We start from the raw sequence: 25,355 nt of genomic DNA on the forward strand, positions 1-25,355 counted from the left end.
TCTGGTTTATCTGACCTTGACCTCATTTTCTAAGATTATGTTAAGTTTATGTGATAGTTTACGTTATAGTTAAGCTTTATATTTAGGAACATCAACAGAATATCAATGGTTAGTAATTTACTAAAATAAAGAACGTGAGACATTGCATTGTAATCTTGAATCTGTCTGATATTTAAAATATTTCCCTGATATCATCAAAGGTTTGTCATTCGGAGAATACACATTGGACATTGTGACGTCAAACTATTCCAGGAAAAGGCACTAGTTGGAAGTTCATTTATAATATATTACATTTTAAATCATCTGCATTATCAAAACATTAAATTATTTATGGAGTTTTTAAAAAAGATATTCGTTTACCAAGAAAATCTAAAAAGTCAGCCAACCTTCTTTTCCCTGGCAGTTGAGAGTTAGGGAAATGTCACCGTGTGGTTTGGGAACCAGTTTTCAAGGTCCAGTGATGCTGTACGCGTGTGCAAGGTTTCGTCATCTGGTAAGCTGTAAAGCAGATTTTAGCAAAATTTTAAGCTTTCCTCTTTAAAATAACATTTTCTTTCATATAAAATAGACACCCAGTCACTACTTGAATGATAAAATCGTTATTATATATTTAAAGATATGTATTTACAATATTAAAATCAAACATTTACCGGTAAATTTCCATTGATTGCAATGCAATCTCGTTTAAAAACTATATTGCACTGCATTTATAGCAGACAAAACTTTTCGAACATTCTCAATCCTATGAATAATTTTATAACAAATAAGTAATTACAGTCATATCTGATACAATATGCTTTTGCATTTATTGTAGTTGATATGTTTTTTTTTTTTTTATATAGGTTTGACAGTTGGATACTTGTTTTCTTTTTGTTTTGATTTTTTTTTTTGGTTTTTTTTTAATGGACGAAAATGTAAATTGTATAGAAACTGAAAGTTTCAAAGAGGGTAGTAAAGGCGGAATTTACAAAAATAAACCATAGCCATTTCACCATATTTACTAATGCACAAGAAACAAATACTACATATACGAGGGTTTGGATGGGGTTAAATGATTAAGGTTCATGTGGACCCTATGGCTAAAATGGCCGTATTTTCACCTCAAAATTTAATCTGAGTACAGGCAAACCTGTGCATTTTGAGAAGTTTTAAGGCATAGCATGCCCTAGATAAATAGAATTCAAATGCATTGTATGATTTTGGAAAATTCAGAACTTAACTGAATTTTACTGTACACTTTTTTTCGTCCCTGCAGAAGATAATAAAATTAACAAACAGTTGAGTTTACCTTGATATGGTCCACTCAGGTACACAGTTTAAATAACCAATTATTGTCAGGTATCTATTGTCCATCTCATGTCCATGTCAAACAAAACAGCTCACTTCAATAATTACCTGTGGGGAAGTTCTCAAACCTGTTTCCCAACTTGGTTTATTTTGGCACCTTCTGGAGGAATGAAAAAAAGTGCACGGCAAAATCCTGGTAAGTTTTTATTTTTCTTAAAACATATTTGAAATTTATTTATCTAGGGCATGCTATGCCTGAAAATTTTTACAGATGCACAGGTTTGTCTGTACTCCGAGTAAATTTTGAGATGAAAATAAGGCCATTTTAGCCATAGGGTCCACATGAACCTTAAAGAATAGCCACAAGCACTATATATATATATGGACACTTTTTTCTTCCAATTGCCAATATTTTTATACTATTGACAGAACCTCTAGTGCTTGTGGAATAGCTTCAAAAAATGAAGATTAGAGAATAACGGGCAAAAAAAATGAAGATAAGAGAAATGCGTGGTCTAATTTTTTGAAGATTAGAGAAACAAGCATAAGACTTTCAAAAAGCGCTAGTCGACTCTTAGCTGATGAAAATGGAAAGTGCTCTCCCTTTGTAGATTAATTCATTTACTAGAATAGACAGGTGCATCAATCAACAAATTTTACCACACACGTGAGGTCACACGTTATGAAGTAGTATATATCAGTCTTCACGCTGAACTGCTAATTCTACAGGCCCGCAGCTCAATTTTTGAAAATTTTTAGTTAGATTCTGTTGGCCTGTAGGTCTGATTTTTACAGGCCCGAGAGCAATTTTACCAGCCTGGGCTGCCTGGACTGCCGCTCGGCGTGAAGACTGATATATCGTTTTAACGTTGTTGTTTACGAAACTCCAGAAGATTCGACTATTAATAGATAAAAGTTACCTGTGTACCAATATCATGAATATGCATGATTAATGACCAGGCAAAATCTAATTGCTAAAATAGAGAGGACAAATCCGATACTTTACGGGATTGAAGGAAATTTACTAGGTTTGGATTGTCCTAACCAATCAATAAACTTTGATTATTCACGTCTTGTAATATCTTCCAATCAGGTACATGTAGCAAGAAAAATTGTCATGATAAAAATTAGATAGAGATTGCAAACATGTTGCTCAAAATTATGCTGTACAGTGTACCACCACATGAACAAGTCTTTTATTTTTAGGAGGTCATCAGTTTCATCTTCTTTTTTGTATGCTTATTACAATTTTTATTTAAAAGTAAAATAATGGCACACAGTCATGACTTAATGTTATTTGAGAGAAAAGAGACAAATTGTAATAATCATCTATTTATGTTAAAAAGAGTCCATGGATTTATCTGTAAATCAACCAGAAATGCAACAAAATACCAAGAAACATAGGCAGATCCAGGGGGAGGGGGGCCGTGTCGAAAAAAGAAACAATTATATCAATGTCATGCATGTCGAAAGGATGTTTTGCTCAATTTGTCTGTCAGTTTTTGCAGATTGTTTGAATTAAGCATAAAACAGTCAGGGGACTTACTGAAATAGGTGACTTTAAATCACTTATTTGAGTAGCAAAATCGTGGTTATGTCACAAATTGGAATTTTGTATTTTTTTCCAAATTTTAAACACATAGGTTTAAATAATATCTTTTAATTTGTAAAATTTAAAAAAAATAAACTTTTTGCTTCTTTTAAGTAGAAAGGTTTCTGCCTTTGATGCTATCATTTAGCTGAAAATTCTATTTTAGTTGAAAAAATGCTATAATAATGGCTTTACATAATGAACTGATACTTTCTTCAAAGATTTTTCCCAGCAGTGGGAGTATTTTTCCTGTGAAGTTCAAGGTTTCATCTTTCAAATTATGTAATAAAATTCTACTGTTCGCGATAAAAATCTCACTGTTCGGGGGTGTTGAAATTAGTAGGGATTATTAAAAGAATGATACTTAAAGAAGTGATTTTTGGGAAGGAAATTGAGGTATGATACTTAAACAAGTGATTTTTATGTCATTATCCTAGATTCAGTACAAGGTCATCACCTGAAATGACCTGGTCATCCTAGACAACACAGATGTTGGTTCTGATAAGTTTAGAAACATAATTAGTCCCTGGATCATTAGTATTCTATATTTAAAGCTACAGTAAAATTAAATCACTTCTTCTAGTGATTAATTTGTACTACTTAAATAGGTGATTATTAAAGAAAGACAACTCTAACTTCCAACCTTTATGGAAATAATGTTACTTAAATCAGTGATTTAGAAAATCACTTATTTAAGTAAGTCCCCTGACTGTAAAAAGAATGATTTAATTTTAAGTTTGGACAAAACCTTGCATGAAGTTAATAATAAACTAAAGAAGTCAATGAGGTAGAGTTGCTGATCCCTATCTTGATGATAGAGGAGTTTTAATTATAAGAAAAATCCCAAGGCTACTTTGAAAGAATAAGTCCATTAACTTACTAACTTACTGGACTTGCATACTCCTGAAATTTATATATTAACAGAAAGGGACAACAGAATTATGTTAAAACAAGCAAATTACAAAATAATATCATGTAGTGCCTGGAACATTCATAAAATATGTACTTAAAGATCAAAGGAAACTTCAAATTCATTTAAATAGCCTGTTAATAGGTCATGTAAAAAAAAACATGTAGGTGTGATAACTAAAATTTGTAAGAGATAATAAAAACTCTTGTTAAAGTCATACCCCTGATTGTAGATGCAAAATGTTTAATTATGCTACTTAATGTTCATTTCCCAGGAACTTTGAAGTTAAAGGTCAGCTATATACTAGGTACTTAATAAATAGAATGATAGTATATTTCCATCTGACCTTGAAATTTGTTTGACCTTGACCTTATTTTTCTAGGAACAGAAACAATGTTACATTTAAATGTAATTTTCTGTTATACCTGGCTGTATTGAATTTGAAAAATTTCTGTTTCAAGACATCATTTATTTATATAAATACAGAAAAGACATTTCAGCCTGAGTAAACTTGTTTTCTAGCTGTACATTATTAAACCTTTGTTCAAACCTCTCTTAATCATGTTTAATCACTTCAACTTAACTTTAAAAAAATGTTATTAATATACGTATTCAAGATATTTATGTAGTTAAATCAATTACTGATTTGGTTCATATGAACTGATTTAAATAAACTATAAGGCCAAATAAAAATATATGTGTGGTTCCAGTAACCCTACCGTCCCTACTTTTTCTGCTGAAAAATAGCCTACCCTAAAGATTTTATTGTCATTTTTCATTAAGCACTGTTAAAGTCAGAATGTTGCTCCCATAGACTCAATGTAAAAAAAAACATAAAATAAAAAAAAAATCCCTACCTACCTACCCTAACTTTTTTTTAGATGTAACTGGAACCACACATACTTTTTTATTTGGCCTAATACATATTAGGAATTACGCAGTAGATTTTAATAATTTTTGTTTACAAAACAATGAAACACTTGAGTAGAGAATTAAATGCAGCATGAATTAAATATTATTCCAAACATTATTTAAAGGATTAAAAGGTAATCCACTATAGTTAGTTAAAGACAATTAATGATTTTGTAGTAATTAAACATTTGTGTATTGAAGTACAAGAAAGTTATTGAAAGTAAATTAAGATGCTTCTAAAAGTCAGCTTTATTGATTTAGATAATGTGACATGTTGTGTACAAATACTTCTAGCTCATTGTAACACTTTGTGTCTGTATTTTAGTCAGTTCTGTAAAAACATTTGTCTGACCTACAATTTATAGATGTTATGAACAGGTTGAATACCCTCATTGAACTTGGTATAAAAAGTTATAGGTGTAGTAAGGCCGCAGATTAATTACAGGTTGTCGACACTATGTCACATTTTATAATTATCTGTTTTGTTGGATGTCTCTTGTTTTAGGATAAAAGCATCAGTTTCAAGCTGCATGAAGTATGCCTGGAAGTCCTATACTACTTAGCTCAGCTCCGCTGAAACTCATAGATAAAGAATCCATGATGTCGAACAGTTCTGATTCTAGTGAAGATGAAAATCCTGAACGTGGAAATTGGGGAAATAAAATGGAATTTGTTCTCTCCTGCCTTAGTTATGCTGTAGGTCTTGGTAATGTTTGGAGGTTTCCCTATGTTTGCTACAGAAATGGTGCAGGTAATTCAGTTTTCTCTATTTAATCATATAAATCATCATTAATGATAGCCTATAGCCAAATGCACTTTTTGTTTGTTTGAATACAACACTTATTGCAAAGTATTCTTAATTGAACATGCAAGTTAAATTCTTATTTAAAAGGTATTATCATGATTATCATGATTATATGTAATGTAAAAATTTTATACAAATTGAAAAAGGAACTATCATTTTATTTAATATCCATTAGGAAATTGTGATTCATGATACATGTACATGTAGGTATGATAAGGCTTTTTTTTAATGAAATAATGGTATCTTTTTATCAATTTACAAATACATGAAATAGGATAAATTGTGTAACTGAATATAATATGAATTGAACAATCTTGAAATATGGATGAAAAATGACAATGTCATTGGGGCTTTTTTCTTGCTCACATATAGTACCATAATTGGGTATATATGAGATTAGCTGAAAAATGATATAACTTCAATTGAAATGCCTGTTTGTAATTATTATAAAGCGCAATATTTCACTATGAAATTGACATGTTTATGGGCAATGGCCATTGCGTTACTAATATCATAATCGATTTAAACATAATGTCAGTAATTTATCAATGTCATGGGGCAGAAACTGAATTACACAAATAACAGATAACAAGATGACATTCAGAGGAAAGTATGTTATAATCTACACTTAGTATACATTGTATGTCCATATACTGGTACACAGTATGACATGCTCTTACTAGTCCTGAGTATGAAAAAACTTGTAAATAAATTGAACTGAATCTAGAAATAACCATGACAAATTCTCAAAATTAAAAACTTCTATGAACTAGTGAAGATATTCATGACACAAGTTATGAAGTCCAAATTCACAATAAGTGTATTTAACGGTAACCTCTTTGTGTAGTTTCTAAGAAGACTGGTTAAAATACATATGTATAACATATTTATGTGGGTTTTTTTCAGGAGCTTTCCTAATACCTTTCATTATAATGTTATTTATAACTGGTATACCATTGGTCTTTATGGAGCTATCCTTGGGCCAGTACTGCAGTTCTGGAATTGTAACCTTATGGAAAGCATCACCAATATTTCAAGGTACATGTACATGTCTTAACTTTTGGCCTTGTATTAAACTACAAATTTTGATTACATTATACTAAGGCAATTTTTGGTTGGATGTGGGTTTTAGATACTTATTTAATTCAATAAATTGCATTATTACCAATAAAATTGAAGATTGTTTTAAACCTGATTTGCTTTTTCTGCAGAAACCATATTACAGAAATTGTAAAATATCAAAAAAAAAAATCACTTAGACTGAAACAAAAAGAATGTTCACATGTTGAAATTACTCATTTGCTATTAGGGATTATTTATTGTAATATTTTTGCGCATCTTTCCAGAGCTTAGAATTTAGTTATTTTCCATCAAAATTACAACCTTTATGAAAATGCAACTACATTGTAAAAATAGTACAATGATTAGTCACAAAGATTGAAACCCAGCCAATTGAGACTTTGACCCATTTTTGCTTGTTGGTTTTTGTTGTTGTAATTACTTTATTTTTTACACAAGACAGATACAGACATCAAGCTTGACTACATGTGTACATTTTGAAGTATGGTCTTAAAAAATATTTGTTTCCTTTAAACATGTTAAAGTCTATTATCATATATTAACTCTCCATAGCTAATAAAAAAAATTATATAAAAATAATTTTTATACCAGCTATGCAATACTTAATACATAGCTATGCAATACTTAATACATAGCTATGCAATACTTAATACATAGCTATGCAATACTTAATACATAGCTATGCAATACTTAATACATAAAACAGTTTCTAATGGCAATTGTTTTTATATAATTATGTATATTCTTTTTGTGTAGAGGATAAATGTTCCATTCTCATGCAATATTTAAGACAGTAGTTTTATCTATTGAATTTTAAAATGTAACTATAGGAATAATATTTCAAAATTAACATTACATGTTGAACTGTATTATACAGCTCAAATGTTTGCAAAACCAAAAATAACATTTTTTTTGCTTGTTTAAAAGTTTTAAGAAAAAATGAAATAAAAAGGTTCCAATTTCTGTAGACTTTCCTAAATTGGCCATTTTTAAAGATAGTTTTCATAGAACTCCTCCTCTTTTACTACAGTCCAAGTTAGACTGATTGCAAGTTGCAACCTAGAATGTTGTTATGTTCATTTTTTGTCCCATCAAAATGATCAAGCATTGCTGCATGTCAAGGTAAACAATTTGTAAAAGACTTGAAAGAGTTGTATTCACTGGAAACAGTTTTTATTAATGATTTATTTTTTTATAAAGGTCAAAAGTTGATGCTTTGTTAAATTTACATGTAAATATTTGTATGTGAATGATTTATTATGTCACCTATTTGTCATGTTAAAACTATACATCACTTTTGTATGTTTATACAACATTTAGTAGTTAGCTGCATGTGTATGCTTTATGTCATCTGTACTTTTTACTGGTGTAATGAAAGCCAAAATATTACAACTAAACTTTATATTTGTTTATAAATGCTTTTAAAAATACATCAGCTGAATCCTTGTTCATGATGATTTCCCTATAATCATCTTAAATAGTTTAAAGGTATTTTTATGCCCCACCTACAATAGTAGAGGGGCATTATTATGCCCCACCTACGATAGTAGAGGGGCATTATGTTTTCTGGTCTGTGCCTCGGTTCGTTCGTCCGTCCGTGCGTCTGTTCGCTTCAGGTTAAAGTTTTTGGTCAAGGTAGTATTTGAAGAAGTTTAAGTCCAATCAACTTGAAACAAACTTAGTACACATGTTCCCCATGATATGATCTTTCTAATTTTTATGCCAAATTATAGTTTTGACCTCAATTTCACAGTCCACTGAACATAGAAAATGATAGTGTGAGTGGGGCATCGGTGTACTATGGACACATTCTTGTTAAAGTTATTGTTATAATATACATATGTAATATAAACAAATTGAATGATTTTTTTATGGGCAGAATAAGTCAACAAATAGGATTCCAGTGACTTTCTTGTTTCACTTTTCAATATTGATATTCCTTTCTTTTTAATAACTTAACATGCTTTTAAGCCCAATTTCATGAATTTGTAGCCAATCCTAGTAATGGGTTAAATAGAAGTTTACATGAATTTAGATTCCCAAATGAGTTGAATTATTGACTTGCAATCTAATAAAACACTTTATTAATTAGAGGTTTTATTTAGCTTATTTTGAAAAAATGTTTCAAAAATGTTGCTATATTTCACAATTCCGTTTTTATCAATGTTTGAAGCACAAACAAAACCTTTTAATTTTATTTTTTTCCCCAGTTTATGATCACCCCTAATGAAAGGTTTTCTCTTTATCATTTCAGGAGTTGGCTGGGCCATGTTTGTTGTGTCAGTTCTGATCTCAGTATATTACAACATGATCATAGCCTACACGTTGTATTTTTTATTCGCATCATTTGCCAAAATTCTACCCTGGAGTGCTTGTGGATCCTGGAGTACTGAAGGTTTGTATATGAATGTTATAAACAAAAATTAAGTCTCCTTTGTTGATGGGTAAGTTAGTGACCCCCGGTAAGGCCTATGACATTTAAAAAAAAACATGGATAGCACTGAAGAAAGTCATTTTAAGTGAATGTTCCCCTTTAACTCATTCAGACATGGTGTATGTCAGCTATTGCCCTCATTTGACTTTGTACCTGCCCTTATTATCACATAAACTTAAAATTAACATTGTAACAAATTATCAAAAGTTATATCATGTATATCCTTTCAACTTGTTCCATATACCTTTGATTTATTGCCACAATTATTATACCATTAAAAGGCTTTGTATGAAATGTTGAGGCACTGTAAGGCATTAATCACATTTTTGGTGCTTGCTGTTGCTTAACTCTAATTACTGTCAGTGGATAATTTAGTTTTTACTACAATCTAGGCTAAAAGGGAAAAAAGTTATATGTCTAATTAAAGTACATGTAGTTGTCATTTATCAATGCTTTTAGGCCAGTTTTTTCAATGAATTTGACCACTACCACCTGCTGTCACTAAATGTTACCTTAGAAGGACTTGTAAGGTTAAAATTATAAAACCAGGAAGACAACTACTAAATACAACCACTAGGTATTCACCCTAACTTTGCCTTTACCACATGTCGACTACTTCATGGTGTTGGTTAACAAAAACCATTAAAGTGAAAAATGTACAAACAATATGATTGTCTCTTGAGGTTCTACTGTTAATCATGTTTGTGATTGTCTCTTGAGGTTCTACTGTTGATCATGTTTGTGATTGTCTCTTGAGGTTCTACTGTTGATCATGTTTGTGATTGTCTCTTGAGGTTCTACTGTTGATCATGTTTGTGATTATCTCTTGAGGTTCTACTGTTGATCATGTTTGTGATTGTCTCTTGAGGTTCTACTGTTGATCATGTTTGTGATTGTCTCTTGAGGTTTTTCTGTTGATCATGTTTGTGATTGTCTCTTGGGGTTTTTCTGTTGATCATGTTTGTGATTGTCTCTTGGGGTTCTACTGTTGATCATGTTTGTGATTGTCTCTTGGGGTTCTACTGTTGATCATGTATCCGATACTTATGATATGGGGGAACAATAGGTTTTAAATGGTTATAAAATGAAAATCACTAGTTCGAAATAAAGGGGTATTAAAGTGGGAAATACCTGTTTTATACCAGAAGTAAGAAAGAAAGTTGTTTACTTATAGTTTGTAACGATGGAGAATTATTCAAGATTAAAGCGTGTACGAAGAACGGAGGTGAATGGTGTAATGGAGGATGTATAGCTAACATGACAGCACTGAACGAGACATACAGAATGGCTATATCACCAAACTGTTCTAATTTTACATCAGAAATTAAATCACCTAGTGATGAATTCTTCCAGTGAGTACCCTGTGACATGTAGTTGTTAGATATGAAATGTAGCCAATAGTTCAGTATTGAAAAATACCCACAGGATGGTTGGGATACTGGAATAGAAAGAATCAATTCATAGCACAAAATCACGTTCTTGACTAAGCACACTTACAAAAAAATTAATGCAAAGGAATAGTGCTTCCTCTCTAAATCTCATTAAGGCCATAAACATCAAACAAAAACTATCATCACACTGCAAGTTTAAGATGGCCTTTGGTATTGGATTAAAATTCTCTGCTAATTGTCTAGCATACTACACCTAAGTATTTATATGAGTAAAGAACACAGCTGGGGGTGAAATCGACAAATTTTGAATAGTATCTGGCTAAAAAAATGAATTAAAACTATCATAAATAGCCGAACAATCTCACTGTGAATTGGGAGAAAACCTGATTGTAAAATAGAGAAGCCATGCAAACATTTGGACAACCAACCACACACATTTGTCAGATAACTTGACAGGAATTAATGTTTGAATAGAGTGATTCATTTGGTTGACTACATAACAATTTCATTCCACAAAAAAATGAAAAAGTTACCTGCCTAGCACAAAAAAATTACTGTGAAAGTACTTTTATTCGTGGGGAACCAATTTTCGTGGTATTCGTGGATGACTTTGAATAAAACAACCGTTGTCCAAATCCATTAGTGGCAATACTATAATAGTAGTCACAGGGTAAACACACAACTGCATGCAGTTTTAGACCCATTTAAACTATAATAGCCTAAACCTTGTTTGTTTAAGTTACTGTTTTCTTTAGGTGACATGTTTATGGCCTAATTAACACCTTTGATGGTCTTTAATCTGTTGACCACTTTATCTCCGTTTAATTAATGTGGTCATTACGATTTACACAGGTTAATGTTTACTTTGCAATTTCCTTCAATCCAGACAATTTGTAACAATCGTTCCTAATGGCTTTTATTTTTCAATTATTTGTTTTAGAAAACTAAAATCCACCAATTTAAAAACCCACGAACATGTAAATGTTGCTCAAACTACGAAAATTGATACCCACGAACTAAAGTACTTTCATAGTATAAGCTTATTCTTCATTTTTTCCCTATGGTATCAAGTTCACTAAGTGTTAGAGGTCAAGGACAATTAATAATTTCATGGATACATTGCATTTTGTTGTAAACCTAATTTCATGGTTCACCTTATACAACAGAAAAACCTCATTTATTAGAAGTTTTTTTAATTGTATATTAAACCTCTATGAAGAAATTTTCTAATAATATTTTTCTTTTAAAGTGAATATGTATTAGGAATAACTGATGGAGTTCATGAAATGGGAACTATACGATGGGAGCTTGTTGGATGTCTAGCTTTAGCCTGGATACTAGTTGGATTATGTCTAGCAAAGGGCATCAAAAGTTCAGGGAAGGTGAGTAAAATGTCCAAACCCATTAGTGCTTTGAATTTTGAAATTGTAGATTTTAAGTTGATGAAAAAAATGTGGAGAAACTAGGGTCATCATGAAATATGTGGCACAAAAAAAAACAAGAAATAAGCTTATAATGAAAAAAAAAACCATTAAACTGATGTGGTTCTCACTAGAATTTCATCAGGCAACTGAAGGTAACTTAGATATAAGAAGATGTGGTATGAGTGCAAATGAGACAACTCTCCATCCATATATTTTGACCAATCATAGACAAGACATAACCAAGAGGGACTTTACTGTGACAATTGCTATCTAAAAATACAATGAAGATGATCAATTTTACTCGTTGGACTTTAAATATGTATTTTGGTTTCAGGCTGTATATTTCACAGCATTTTTCCCCTATGTTGTACTGCTGATATTATTGGTGCGTGGATTAACATTAGAAGGATCTGTGGATGGTATTGTATATTTCTTAACTCCACAGTGGAGTCAGCTAAGTAAGGCTCAGGTTAGTCATCTGTAGAAATTAAACCCACTCTTGATATTGTTTTGTCATTTTATATCAATTTATATTCCTTTTTGTCAGTCAGGGGTACTACTTGTACAAGTTATTTTTAATTACTTGACGAAGTAATATTAATATACTTATATAATTAAATTTGTAGGATATTTATACAAGTGAACTTTATTTACTTGTATAGGTAAAAAAAAAATTGGCTGAGTTATGTCCCTTAGACATTCAGATTTTTTTACTTGTAGAAGTAGAAAAGTCATCCTATCTTCTTTTATTGAATTTTTATGATTTCTTTGCTCTAAAAGAATTTTAAATTATCTGCCCTTTGCAGATGTCTTTACTAATCATTTAAGTGTAATTTCATGGACAATGAAAATCCCATTTGTCTGTTATCTTCAGAACACTGCTCATTTACAAGCCCCCAAGGAGCAATTTTTGAAGGCTTTGTCACATACTTAAGATCTTTGCACAATCAGTTTCTTTGTTGAATTAATGAGATGAAACATTGAACTCTAATAAAAAAAAATTTGAGCAAACCTGGGAAAAATTATTAAAGGCATGAATTTACTTTTAAAAACTTGAGGACCTTTGTGGGATTGTAAGAAAAATTTATTTACTTATATGTGTATATTTTTCTTTACTTCTTCAATTACCCCCGACTGTTTGTGTAAAGAGGAAAATGTTTTTAAAAAATTTACAGAATGTTATTGAATTCAATAGATAAAAAGGTCATTTCAAAAGTTGCTCAAGTACTTTGAAAATTAAAATTTCTAGATCTGTTGTAAAGCCTAAAGGTTGTGACTGGTTCATTTCTATTTGAAGTAAAATAATATTTATATATAGAAAATGAATACGCTCTTTAAAAAAGTTGCAAGGATTTTGAGATTTTTTTTCTGAAATAACTTTTTACTTTGTTATATTGCAAGCATAAAATCTGTATTTGATCTTTAAAGAAAAGTAGACAATATGATCAAATATTTTGACGGGTCATGCATGTGAAGTTTGTCTTGAATGTAATTTTAGTTTATGTATCTATAAAGTTACAGGATATTGCATTTGAATTTTATTTTGATCTTTGTCATTTTTACACTAATGGTGACCAGTTATAATTCTTGTTGAATTAGGCTGTAAATTGATAATATTTTTGTTTTTCACTGATCAAAAGTAAAGGGAGATATAGATAAAAAATTTCAGGGATGACACTAGAATCAATCATTTTCAGGAAAAGCAATGTAATAAACATCTTTTCCCTTTTCACATATGATGACAAAACCATCCATGATGACTATACCCGGCGTGGGACATTTGCGCTTTTTCATATGACATTTGTGCTTTTTATTTTGGACAAATGGGCTTCAAATCATAGGACATTTGCGCTTTTTATTTTGGACACTTGGGCTTCAAATCATAGGACATTTGCGCTTTTTATTTTGGACACTTGGGCTTCAAATCATAGGACATTTGCGCTTTTTATTTTGGACTCTTGGGTTCAAATCATAGCGCTTTTAAAAAAAGGATATCTGTTCTTTTGCAATATTTGGTTTTTATAATTGACCTCCTCTTTTATAAGGGCTTGGGACCCACAGGTTTGACCTGGTAGAGTAAAAGTCATATTTTTCTTTATGGTCAAAAGTTTAAAAATCTATTCATGGTACCTTTCATATCACATTCAGGTCATAACACATTGATATATGTTTTCGCTTGATAGTTGAAGCCTAAGGAGTGAAAAATAGCTCTTGTTATCTGTTCTGACTTGTATTTTGTCCACAATTCAGATAAATAATCAAGTTTCTCTTTCTCAATTCTTGAGTGGGTGCCTATTAATCAATACAATGATTCTTACTGTAGTTCTGTAATTCGCCGACTATTATTCAATGATACTCTTCAAAAAGAAAAACATAGCAGGATGAGTCAAGTAAAACTGTTCATTATAGTGGGCATTGGGCATGGAAGGATTCTGGACCATGTGTCGTATGCTTACTGTATGATGGCTGGAAATCTTGATTCAATTGTCACATAATTTTCTGTCAGGTAGTCGCAAATTTGGAACATCTAGGTTCACTTATACATAGGTAAAAAGCGCAAATGTCCAATCACTTTAACCCTTTCACCGATTGCTGCCCAGACAGAAGCTACTCCGAGACGATGGCTTCCCTGGCTACTTTTACTCAAGTGGAAGATCTTCATAATAAATGTCAATAAAAACTTGTTTGTAGTTTTTTGTGTATTTATTTCATTCACTAACACCATGTTCACAGTTTTGTTTATGTTTTGATAATTTTTTCTTCATAAAATATTTAAAATTTTCAAATTTTCGGCATTATATAGGTGAAATTCTCAAAATTCTGCTCTTTGACCCCAAATCGTAATTATTTAACCCAAAACGGCAAAATTTTTAAAAAATTTATGAGGCTGTACAAATTCCTCACATTGAACGATGTCCATTCCAAGTGTTTTGTACATAAAACGACATTTTATGTCAAAAAAGTATACCAGTTTGGCTTCAATTCTTCCATATTCTTTCAAAAAAAATGCTCCCTCATTTCAAATTCTCGTAAATTCCATAAATTTCCTCTGATTTTGACACGGTTTTCAACAAACGGAAGCGCCATGTTTACACTTTCATCCGGGTATTCATCTAAGAAATATAACTCATGTTTGCACTGTTTTGAGCGGGAAATATAAAAGATGTATTCTGATCCCGGTAAAACGGGACTCGTCGTCAGCTGTCTGAAGCGTGAATCCCGGTAAACCGGGACTCATCGGCGAAAGGGTCAATACAGGTAAATCAAAATCTAAAGCGCAAATGTCCTATCATTTTACAGGTAAAAAAGTGCAAACATCCTGTGCCCACTGTACTAGTAGGTTATGACCTTGACCTTTATTGAATTGTTCATATTACCCTTTTTTTACGGTAATATTTGATGAAATTCAATTAAGAAAAGTAAAGCAGGCAAGTCTATGGGAATTTTTTTGTTATCTAAACCATAGTTGCTGATCTGATATGATGTTATGTAAGAACTGATCTAATTGGATATTATAAGCAAACTGATCTTATTGGATATTATAAAAGAACTGATCTGATTGGATATTATTAACAGGTATGGGCTGATGCAGCTGTACAGATATTTTTCTCTCTGTCACCTTGCTGGGGAGGTTTGATTACTTTAGCCAGTTATAACAAGTTCCGTAATAACTGCTTCCTGTAAGTATTTACAGGGGTGGGGAACCAGTTTACCTGATCCATATAATGCTGTGCAGTCAGTTACCTCCACTTGTCTGTGCACTTACAATTTGTGATTTTTGTTGTTGCTAAAAGAGTGCATTAGATTGATTAATTTATAAATGTGTTTTTGCAACAGTATCACTTTTCTAATACTTCAGCTGCTCCAAGAAAAATAAGCAAGGATCTTTGTAGGAACTTGCATATTTAAAATTTCTATTGGTGGTTATAACAATTTTTACTAGCGATCATATGGTACAAAATGTACTAGAATGTCAAGTGGGGCTTTTGGAAGAAATTATCATGGATTCTCTTTTAACATTCAATAGAATAAACCATATTTTAATGTCAAGTTACAGTAATTGGGCTTTATCCCACATCTTCTTAAATCTATGAGTGACAGTTTTTTGCTATTCAATTTAAGAATACTAAATAAAGTGAGCTGCATCGAATAGAAATCGACCTTATACATATGAATATCAATTAATCTATTTACTTATTTCAAATTGAAAAAAAATCTTTATGCAAAGTATGTTACTATTTAAAAATTGAGTTAATTCTAAGAACCCTACTAAACAGATCTAAATTTGTCTGTTATTTCGTATTTGAAAGTTCCAAAATCAATAAAAGTCTGATATATGTACATGTATAGGTGCAATTGCATTTGGTTGATTTTTATCTGACGAAGCTCAAGTGATACGTTTCTGGAGCACATTTAATTTTGCAGGTCCATACACAAGACATTTGAATTTACATCATATTATCTTACATAACATCAGTAAGTGCTAAAAAACAGTTTCATCAAATTAATAATAAAAAAATTAACTTATTGACTCACCAGATTGCTAAACCAGGCTTATTTTAAAGATTTGGCATGTAAGAATATGTCTATATATTTTGGAAGTACTTAATATATTCTTAGATGATATGGAATTCAGATGTCTGATGTATTCTACCCTTGTGACTTTACTTTAATTTTTGATAAAATTGACAAGGAGTTTCATACAATGAAAATAAGAATTATATTCAATAATTCCTGAGATTTTGTGCATTTTTGGATTTAAAGCAATGATATCATATACATATATCTAAAAACATAAGACTTTGAGAACTTCATGTCAGTTAATATTTTGTGCATTTGTTTATTTCAATATTGTAATCTTTATAGATCTTATAGAAAATTTCATTGACATTCAATCTACAAGAAATTTTCCATTCCTACATAATATTAAGTGTTAAAGCATTCTTGCTGTAGCAAAGCCATTCAATTTAGATATTTTTTTAATATAAAATATAAAAGATTATGTAAATTCATACATTGCTTGAATGTCAAAAATAGCTAGTTTATATTGATTTGTAGAGCTTTAACGTCATAAAAAATATCTGTAATTACATAAATTGTCTGTTTTCCAGCGATGCCATTATTGTATCTGTGATGGATTGTGTGACAAGTGTGTTTGCTGGACTGGTCATTTTTGCCATCATTGGATACATGGCACATGAACTGAACGTAAAACTGGACGAAGTAGCAAGTGAAGGTATATTATATTTAACACATTTTAGGAATAAGAGGAAATTAGACAAAATGGAACTTTTTTTTATACTTTGTCAAATTGTATTTTATGTCAGACTGATCATACTTTTTCTATAATTACACAAAAAAGTCAATGTTATTGAGCTTGTTTTCAAGTTTTTGGCAAGGTTATACCAGGGAAATAGTCAAAATGTGTTTGAAATTAAACAATTAAAAAGACTTTTTGGCAGGAGTCAATAACCATGGAAATAACAATAAAGTACGGATATTATGTGGAAATGATTTTGTGTGTGTGTTTTTAACACCACTTTTGGGCTATTTCTGAGCAGTTAAATTTATTGGTGGGGGAAGTCAGAGTGTCAATGAAAAATCACTGACCTTTGATAGGAAAACTGACAATCCTAGTCAATTATTAAAATTGATGTCGAGTGCACCCACACAAGCAGGGTTCGAATTCACAATCTCAGTGTTGACTAGCTAGTGATTACAGTAGTAACTACTTAGACCACTTGGCCACCAAGGCCCCTTTATGTGAAAATGAGATTTGATGATAATTTTGTTATTTTAGGTGCTGGTTTAGCATTTGTTGTTTATCCAGAGGTTGTGACAAAGTTACCAATATCACAGTTGTGGTCTGTTCTCTTCTTTGCCATGTTGATCACATTAGGTTTGGGTACACAGGTACGTATGATCTCAGCTTTCTAAATATCAATCTTAATTTAGAAATTTAATGACTTCAACATACATCAGTTGTTGTGAAAATTATCAGAAATAGCTATTAACCCTACATGTTTTTGGTGAATCTTTGTTTTGAAATGAAATGCAAATGTGTTGTTTTTTAATGTATATTCCTGATTTGTATTATATAAATATAAAATATTTGAAAAGAAAAATTGATATTCATGTGCAGAGCTTTATCAATAACATTATAATTGATCTTTCAGATTGCTACTGTGACAACAGTCCATACCACTTTAATGGATTACTGGCCACATGTGTTCCGTGTCAATCAGAGACGCAGGATGTTATTATTGGTCATGATTGCTGTGTCTTGCTTCTTATTGGGACTTGCATTTTGTACACAGGTAAGATTCTGTATGAATGTCTACATTTAATTCTGATCAGTTAAAATTTTGATTTTCAAAAGTCTTCTCTGAAAGTTAATAATGACGAGGAAAATTTTTGTCTATTTGATATTTCATATCAAATTTGAATTTGAAATACTGTTTGTTTTCATTTTGTAAATTGTTTACTGAACCCTGTCAGATTTATTTTAGTGTTGAAGAACGCATTCTTCCTGTTTTAAGTTAAATGTCAAATCTGGTAAAGATTGAAATAACTACATGTCTATAAGTTAACCATTTCTTTTTTGTTTCAGGGGGGAATGTTTATTCTACAGCTGTTTGACAACTATGCTGCTACATATTCATTACTATTGATTGGTTTAGTAGAATGTATTGGTATCGGTTGGGTATATGGTGAGTAATACTGTTTATTGGATTAAAGGGGGGTGGGGCTGAGATATAATGCTTATTACCAGAAAACAGATATCAAGTTGGAATTTGGGGGGCATTGCTTTTACTGTTCTCAAGTTAAAGTAACGGTACCCAAATTGCACCGAGTATCCAAATTGCACCTATTTAGAAAAACTAGCAGCGAAAATCTTACAAGATTTTCTAGAGACTAAACAATTTGTTTTTTTTATGATTTGATACTAAGCACATCTTTCAACATAGGTAAAACTATTTAGATATGCACAAAACGTTCACAGTATCTATCAACAGATGAAGTATTTACTGAAAAAGCAAAATGTACTGAAACGTCGCCATGCGACGTCATCAAAACGTCATCTTTTTAAAATGAGCAAATACAATATGTTACAAGTATCCATTTAAAAAATAATGAAGAGTAAGCATGGACTAATATCCAATTTTTCAAAATATTTAAAGAAATTAAACAAAAGCTCTGTTACTAGACTTTTGACTATGTGAATTTAAGCATGGAAGCAATTTGGGTACTCCTCATTTCAGAATCATTGATGGTTTGGAGGTCAGTTTAGACCAATTTTTCTATGATTCCATATGGAATAAAAATCAAATTGGTGTACCTTTATAATAAAGAAGGATAGGGCTACAAAATAAATACAGAATGGACATTTTTGTTTTCATCATAAAAAAACGTAGATGAAAAAACTGTCAAAATAGGTGCAATTTGGGTACCGTCACGTTAGCCCCTTTATAACGTTTTATGCAAGTGGGGACATCACGTAAAAAATGTGTCATAGAAAGTGTTGTAAAAATATATTTGTTGAGTGTCCAATAATTATTGCTAAAATCATCTCCTTCTCACTTACAGCATATTCATTTTCTGCTTTTATTTTTATCCAGGTGCTGATAGATTTTTGGGAGATATAGAACTTATGTTGGGAAAGCGTCCTTCCAATATATGGAAATACAGTTGGAAGTTTGTAGCACCTACAGCTTTATTGGTAAGACTACAGTGCTTTACATCTATAGATGAAGTTTTGTTCAGTTTTACTTTGAAGACTCAATAAGATACCTTAAGCATTTGTTTAGCATAAGAAGTAGTTAGAATTAAGAATGGAAATGGAAAATATTTCAAAGAGACAACAACTTCACTAAAATGCAGCAAACAGCCAAAAGCCAAAATGGGTCTTCAAGATAGCGAGAAAATTCCACAACTGGAGGTTGGCTTCAGCTGGCCCCTACTCAAAAATGTGTACTGGTTCAGTGATAATGGACGTCATACTAAACTTCAAAATATATAAATAAACTAAAATTAAAAATCATACAAGACTAGCAAAGACCAGAGGCTCCTTCCTGACTTGGGACAGCACAAAAATGTGGCAAGGTTAAACATGTTTTGTAAGATCTCAACCACATGATTATATTTATTGCTATTCAATTGACATGATGGCCTAGAATTAGAATAATGATAGGGTGACATGGGTTTCTGTGAACTAGCACGACACATATTAGACTTGGTGTGTCTATCTTTTACATATATATATATAGAAAAACAATGGATATGGGGCATCTATCCATGACACAAAATGAGCATAAGCACAGAAATAAACACACAAAAAGCAAATTTCTGTACCTAAATATGTGAGATTAATTTTTGCAATTTCAAGAATTACATAATGATATATGCATAAGATTTCTGAATTGAAAGTATTCATTCAATTTGGCACTTGAAGTTAACAGCCATCCACCATCAACATGAAAAATTGAGAGCTGTTGTGTAGTGGTTAGAGCATCTGACTACCAACACAAAGGTTCCTGGTTCAATCCCCGTTCCAAGGAGAAAACTTCAGGGACTGAATGTTCAGCTCTCCCTTGACACCATTTGCGAGTATGGTCCTGAAATACAATGATAGTCTGTGTAGGACGGGGATGATAAAGGCTGACTGGTGTTAAAAAAGAGTCATATCTCTTGCTAGTATATGACTCCTTCTGAAAAGAGCAGGCTAATGCCGCTACAACTTAGCACTCACACCAGCAAAGTGGATAGGGACTTATATAAGTTGCAATAACTTGTTTCCCAATCCACTATAAATAAATATGTTTAAACTAACATAAAAAATTATTCTTTACATGTAACTTTTTTATTTCAGGCTATTTTGATATTTTCATGGGCTGATTTCAAGTCTTCCAAATATGACAAATACGTGTTTCCATTGTGGGCTGATGGTTTGGGATTCATCATCACCCTATCTTCTATCGTACTGATACCAGCTATAGCCATTTATAAAGTGGTTTGTGCAAAGTGTACATCAGGACTGGGATTAGTAGAGGTAAAGTTTATGTCTTCTGTTGACTTAAGGATGTTCACTACTCTGTTTCAAAATAACAAGCTATCAAAAAGAATGATATAAACTGATAGTATATAAATAAAGGAACTGTTATATATTTGTTTGGGGGACGCCTCCGGGTGCGGGAATTTCTCGCTGCATTGAAGACCTGTTGGTGACCCTCTGCTGTTTTTTATTTGGTCGGGTTGTTGTCTCTTTGACACATTCCCCATTTCCATTCTCAATTTTATTAAAGCCAAAAAGAATGAAGGGTCTGTGTGCTTGTTTTCTAAAAGCAATTGAAAATTTGGTGGGAAAAGAATATCTCTAGATTGTTCATACATTTAACATTGTCATCATTTTTCTGTCAAAAAGTATGAAAAAATTACAAGGATTTAATAAGATTATCAAAGATGGCATTTTGAAACCATATGTAATCAAATGATGAAAAGAAAAGTAGAGGTTAGTGGGCAAAATAATGTATTGACCCTACATGAGGATTCGGAAATCTGGCAAAAAATCAAAAACTTGAGGAGCTCACATCCTTAATAGAAGTTTCTGTTACTGAAGAGGTGTTAAGAGCTATTCCAGAAAAAAATGTATTGGGGGGGGGGGGGGGGGGGGGGGGGGGGGTGGAAGGCAGTTTTTGTCAGTACCCGCCACCCAGACAATTGTAATTGAGAATTATAGTGCATTATAGTGTGAAAAGTTGCATCCCCCATGTATTATTAATACAATATGCCTTCCAACCCCCCGTACATTTTTTTCTGGAATAGCCCTAAGTTAAATAAGTCTTCTGTAAATAGATATACAATTAATTCTGTTTTCTGTTACTCTATAGATGAAAAGATTCATCTATTTTCTATTTTACTAAATAACGGTCAACTTTAATCAATGTCACATTAAGTAAATTTTCTTTTTTATTAGATAGAGGTTTAATTTTTTTTAAATCATCTATTTAAAACTCTGAACACTTTAGATAGGCACATATATACATTGTGCATAAAGAATAATATAACAAATACACACCCTTAAAACACATTTCTTATAACCATCACTAGATTCACCTTACTTCATAAGGTAACACTAAGACTTTTGAAGTTAAATTTTTATATAGCGGATGTGGTCAGCTGGACATGAGGCTATGTGTATTTTGTTCTGTAGTGTATCAAAAGTGTGAGTTCAAATCCCATTGAGAGACAAGAATTTGTCAGCCAAAAAATCTAACTCTAACGCTGTTTGGTTTTAATTTTTAGACAGATACATATATACATGTATACAATATGTGTCATTATAAGAAATTGATGAGGGTTAATAAAGTGATTGGAATTCATATTTATAGCTCATAAAGAATTTGATTCCAAAATATTGACTTGCAAAAATTGCATATGATAAATACTGATATAGGATTGATTTGATTTTGATTTTTGATGTTTTAATGCCACTTTTAAGCACTGCATTTAGGCTATTTTGTGGCAGCTAGTTTTTATTGGTGGAGGAAGCTGGAGTGCCCAGAGAAAACCACAGACCTTCGAAGGGGAAACTATCAAACCTAGTTAATTCAGATTTGAATCGAGTGCTCCAGCAAAAGTGGGGTTCGAACTAGCAACCGCACACTGATATAGGAAAATGTGAAGTGAATTATATATATTGATATGACAGTGACCCAACAACCAGACATCTATGAAAAAAACAAATCAGCCTTTATATCATGATATTTCTATTTAAATTCCAGTATTATATTTTTCACATTCATTTTATACAGGTGATAAAAAACTTGGCAAAACCAGCAGATGATTGGGGTCCAGTGTCGAAAGAACACAGAACAGAAAGAAAAATGATTGATGGAACTCCTACTGAACAGTTTGAATCTCAGATTCCATTTGTAGGCTCACAATACTCTGCTGAACAAGACACTAAAGTATAAAGGACAAACCAAAAGTCAGAACTGTTTGATGTTTCAATGTACTATTTAAAAATAGAATATCTGAAATTAAGATTTTTGCTGTATTGGGACTCTCAAGTAGTCACTTAAAAGTTAAAACACAAACAACTATTTAAAAGTCCTAGAACCTAGAACCATTTGTACAAAACTAACCAGATTTTATAGAATGCTCAAAATTTATTACATTCATTTCAAGAAAGGATTCTTTAGGATCTGATGCATTGGAAACCAAGCAGGATAACATGAAAAGTGAATTTTAGAACTTTGGCTGCAATATTTGTCTTGATATCCTATTGAGTAGGAGAGGTGTTTGAAAAGTAAACAAAATATTTAATGATCACTTAGCAGAAGTCCATATTTCAACATGGACATATGGTGTATTGGTAAAAGGCTTACTAACAACTTATTATAAAAATAAGTTTGAAGGATAGCTTCATTTACAACACATACATATTTTTAGAAAGATCTTGTACAATATATGTAAAGAAGGCAACTTTCTCGAGTTACACTCACAGAGGATGAAAAATGTGTCTATTGAAAATGCAATACATGCATATTTCTCAAAAAATATAAACTTTTTATAAGAAGATGCATTAAAGACCATAATCAAGTCACTTTTGGTCATTGTATATCCCAGTTCCAAAAAAAAAAACTAAATAAGAAGAAATATGTTATAGGTCTACACAACGAAATATTAGAAGTAAAGAATTATTTTATTTCCGACTGAGAAGTGCTATTTATTTATGTTTTAATGCTCATTTATATGGATATTTTTATTGAGAATGTGCCAAACTTGAATACAACAAACAATTTATTGACTTTTGAATTGAAGGGTAAATGATATATATTTTTAAGATGAAATTTTTATTATGCCTTTAGTATAAATGTTAAGAATTTGATTTCTGGATGTAGATGAACAGGGCTTTGACTAAATAATTAGATACAAAGGAAGAAAAGAAACCAAATTGCAGATAACAAAGTTTAGATAATGCAAGTTTTAATGGCCTGCTGCTGCCAAAGGGTACAAGTAAGTGTTTCTACTTACTTGGCATAGGTCATCCATCAGACAATACCATAGGAGTTTTTTCATTTGATGAAAATGTCTACCAATACTTTTTGCCTTTTATCTCTAAAACATTAATACTACTAGTAATTGTTATTGAAGTATTGCATATTTGGTATGCATTTGTATTTGTATAATGGTCTGTTAGATTTACTACTTGAATACTTTAAGATGAATCTCTAGACATTTTTAGTTCAGAATCTCGCTGTTTTTATGATATTAATGATTAATTTTATTTTATTTAACAATTTAAAACATAATTGAATTATGTTAATTTATTTGTTAAATTTCTGTGTTTTATGAAATCTCATATTTGAACTTTTTATATGTGTTTATGTTATTGTTTATTGTTTTATTACTCCTTATATTTTGTTTTGTTTGGTGAAGTCATTTATGTTGTGAATTTACATACTCTTAGTACTATTGCATATGATAGTAGAATTAGTAAAAAAAAAATATGATCTTGAATTAGTTGAAGTTTCTGAAGTGCTTTGTGCTTTATTTTTGTCATTTTGTAATTGACAAGATTGCTGGCATGAATAAAATTTATAAAATTGAGATGAGGCATCAATTTAAGTTACTTCGTTTTTTTATCAAGCCATGCTAGATCTTTGTGATCCCTCCAGATTATGAGATGTTACAGATTTCAAAGTTGAAGATACAACATGAAAGTAATTTTTAAAAGGGTTGGCCTAACAGCTACTGTATTTTAGATATACACTTGCACATATATAAAAAAAGAAGATGTGGTATAAATGGCAATGAGACAACTCTCCACAATAGACCAAATGACACAGAAATAACAACTATAGGTCACTGTAAGGCCTTCAACAATGAGTTCAATGAGTCAACACAGTCAGCTGTAAAATGCCCCGAAAAGACAAATGTTAAAAAATTCAAACGAGAAAACTAACGGCATAATTTACCGATTTATCCCAAAAAATGAATGAAAAACAAATATGTAACACATCAACAAATGACAACCACTGAATTACAGGCTCCTGACTTGGGACAGGCACATACATACAGAATATGGGGGGGTTAAACATGTTCGTGAGATCCCAACCCTCCCTTAACCTGGGACAGTGGTGTAACAGTTCAACATAAGAACAAACTATAAAAATCAGTTGAAAAAGGCTTAACTCATCGGATGGATGCAAATAGATATACATTTAACAAAAACACATAGTGGACGTGGCTGGGTACTTGTATATTCCAACAACCACACAAAAAGCACTTAAGTACAGATCTGAGAATACTTACAGTTACTGAAAGCTAGTTCAAAGCCACTAACAACTACCGGTAATAGTTCCTTTGTAAATTAAAATTTTTGTTAAATTACTATTTTTTTTTAAATAATGTGAAAAAGTAATATTTCAAATTTAAGTAGTTGAAAAAAAAGTAAAATAAAAAAATACTGAACTTCAAGGAATATTCAAAAATGGAAATTCCCTTACACATTAAACG

General features: G+C 31.3%; 1 protein-coding gene across 2 annotated transcripts; it reads left to right on the plus strand.

Annotated features, from left to right (window-relative positions):
* Positions 1-368: 368 nt before the first annotated feature.
* LOC143079067 (sodium- and chloride-dependent glycine transporter 1-like) lies at positions 369-24,446 on the plus strand. Of its 2 annotated transcripts, none has more exons than XM_076254222.1 (15): positions 369-493; positions 5,206-5,451; positions 6,412-6,543; positions 8,840-8,980; positions 10,194-10,371; positions 11,660-11,792; positions 12,169-12,303; positions 15,411-15,514; positions 16,946-17,070; positions 17,635-17,747; positions 18,011-18,151; positions 18,445-18,544; positions 19,454-19,554; positions 20,704-20,883; positions 22,646-24,446. In XM_076254222.1, exons 2-15 carry the CDS (start codon positions 5,238-5,240, stop codon positions 22,805-22,807), a joined length of 1,959 nt encoding a protein of 652 aa, XP_076110337.1. In that variant the 5' UTR covers positions 369-493; positions 5,206-5,237; the 3' UTR covers positions 22,808-24,446. The 2 variants fall into 2 exon arrangements, with proteins under 2 accessions (XP_076110337.1, XP_076110338.1); XM_076254223.1 differs by lacking the exon at positions 369-493 and adding an exon at positions 4,812-4,834.
* The last annotated feature ends 909 nt before the right edge of the window (positions 24,447-25,355 follow it).

This window comes from Mytilus galloprovincialis, chromosome 6, assembly GCF_965363235.1.
Source record: "Mytilus galloprovincialis chromosome 6, xbMytGall1.hap1.1, whole genome shotgun sequence".
NCBI classification, from domain to species: Eukaryota; Metazoa; Mollusca; class Bivalvia; order Mytilida; family Mytilidae; genus Mytilus; species Mytilus galloprovincialis.

What these genes read in the sequence shown, in the direction of transcription:
- LOC143079067 (XM_076254222.1), top strand. Translation starts at nt 5,238, where the DNA reads ATGCCTGGAAGTCCTATACTACTTAGCTCAGCTCCGCTGAAACTCATA. An exon ending in CATTAGGTTTGGGTACACAG is followed by an intron (nt 17,748 to 18,010) that starts GTACGTATGATC and finishes TTGATCTTTCAG; the next exon opens with ATTGCTACTGTGACAACAGT. An exon ending in TAGCACCTACAGCTTTATTG is followed by an intron (nt 19,555 to 20,703) that starts GTAAGACTACAG and finishes TTTTTATTTCAG; the next exon opens with GCTATTTTGATATTTTCATG.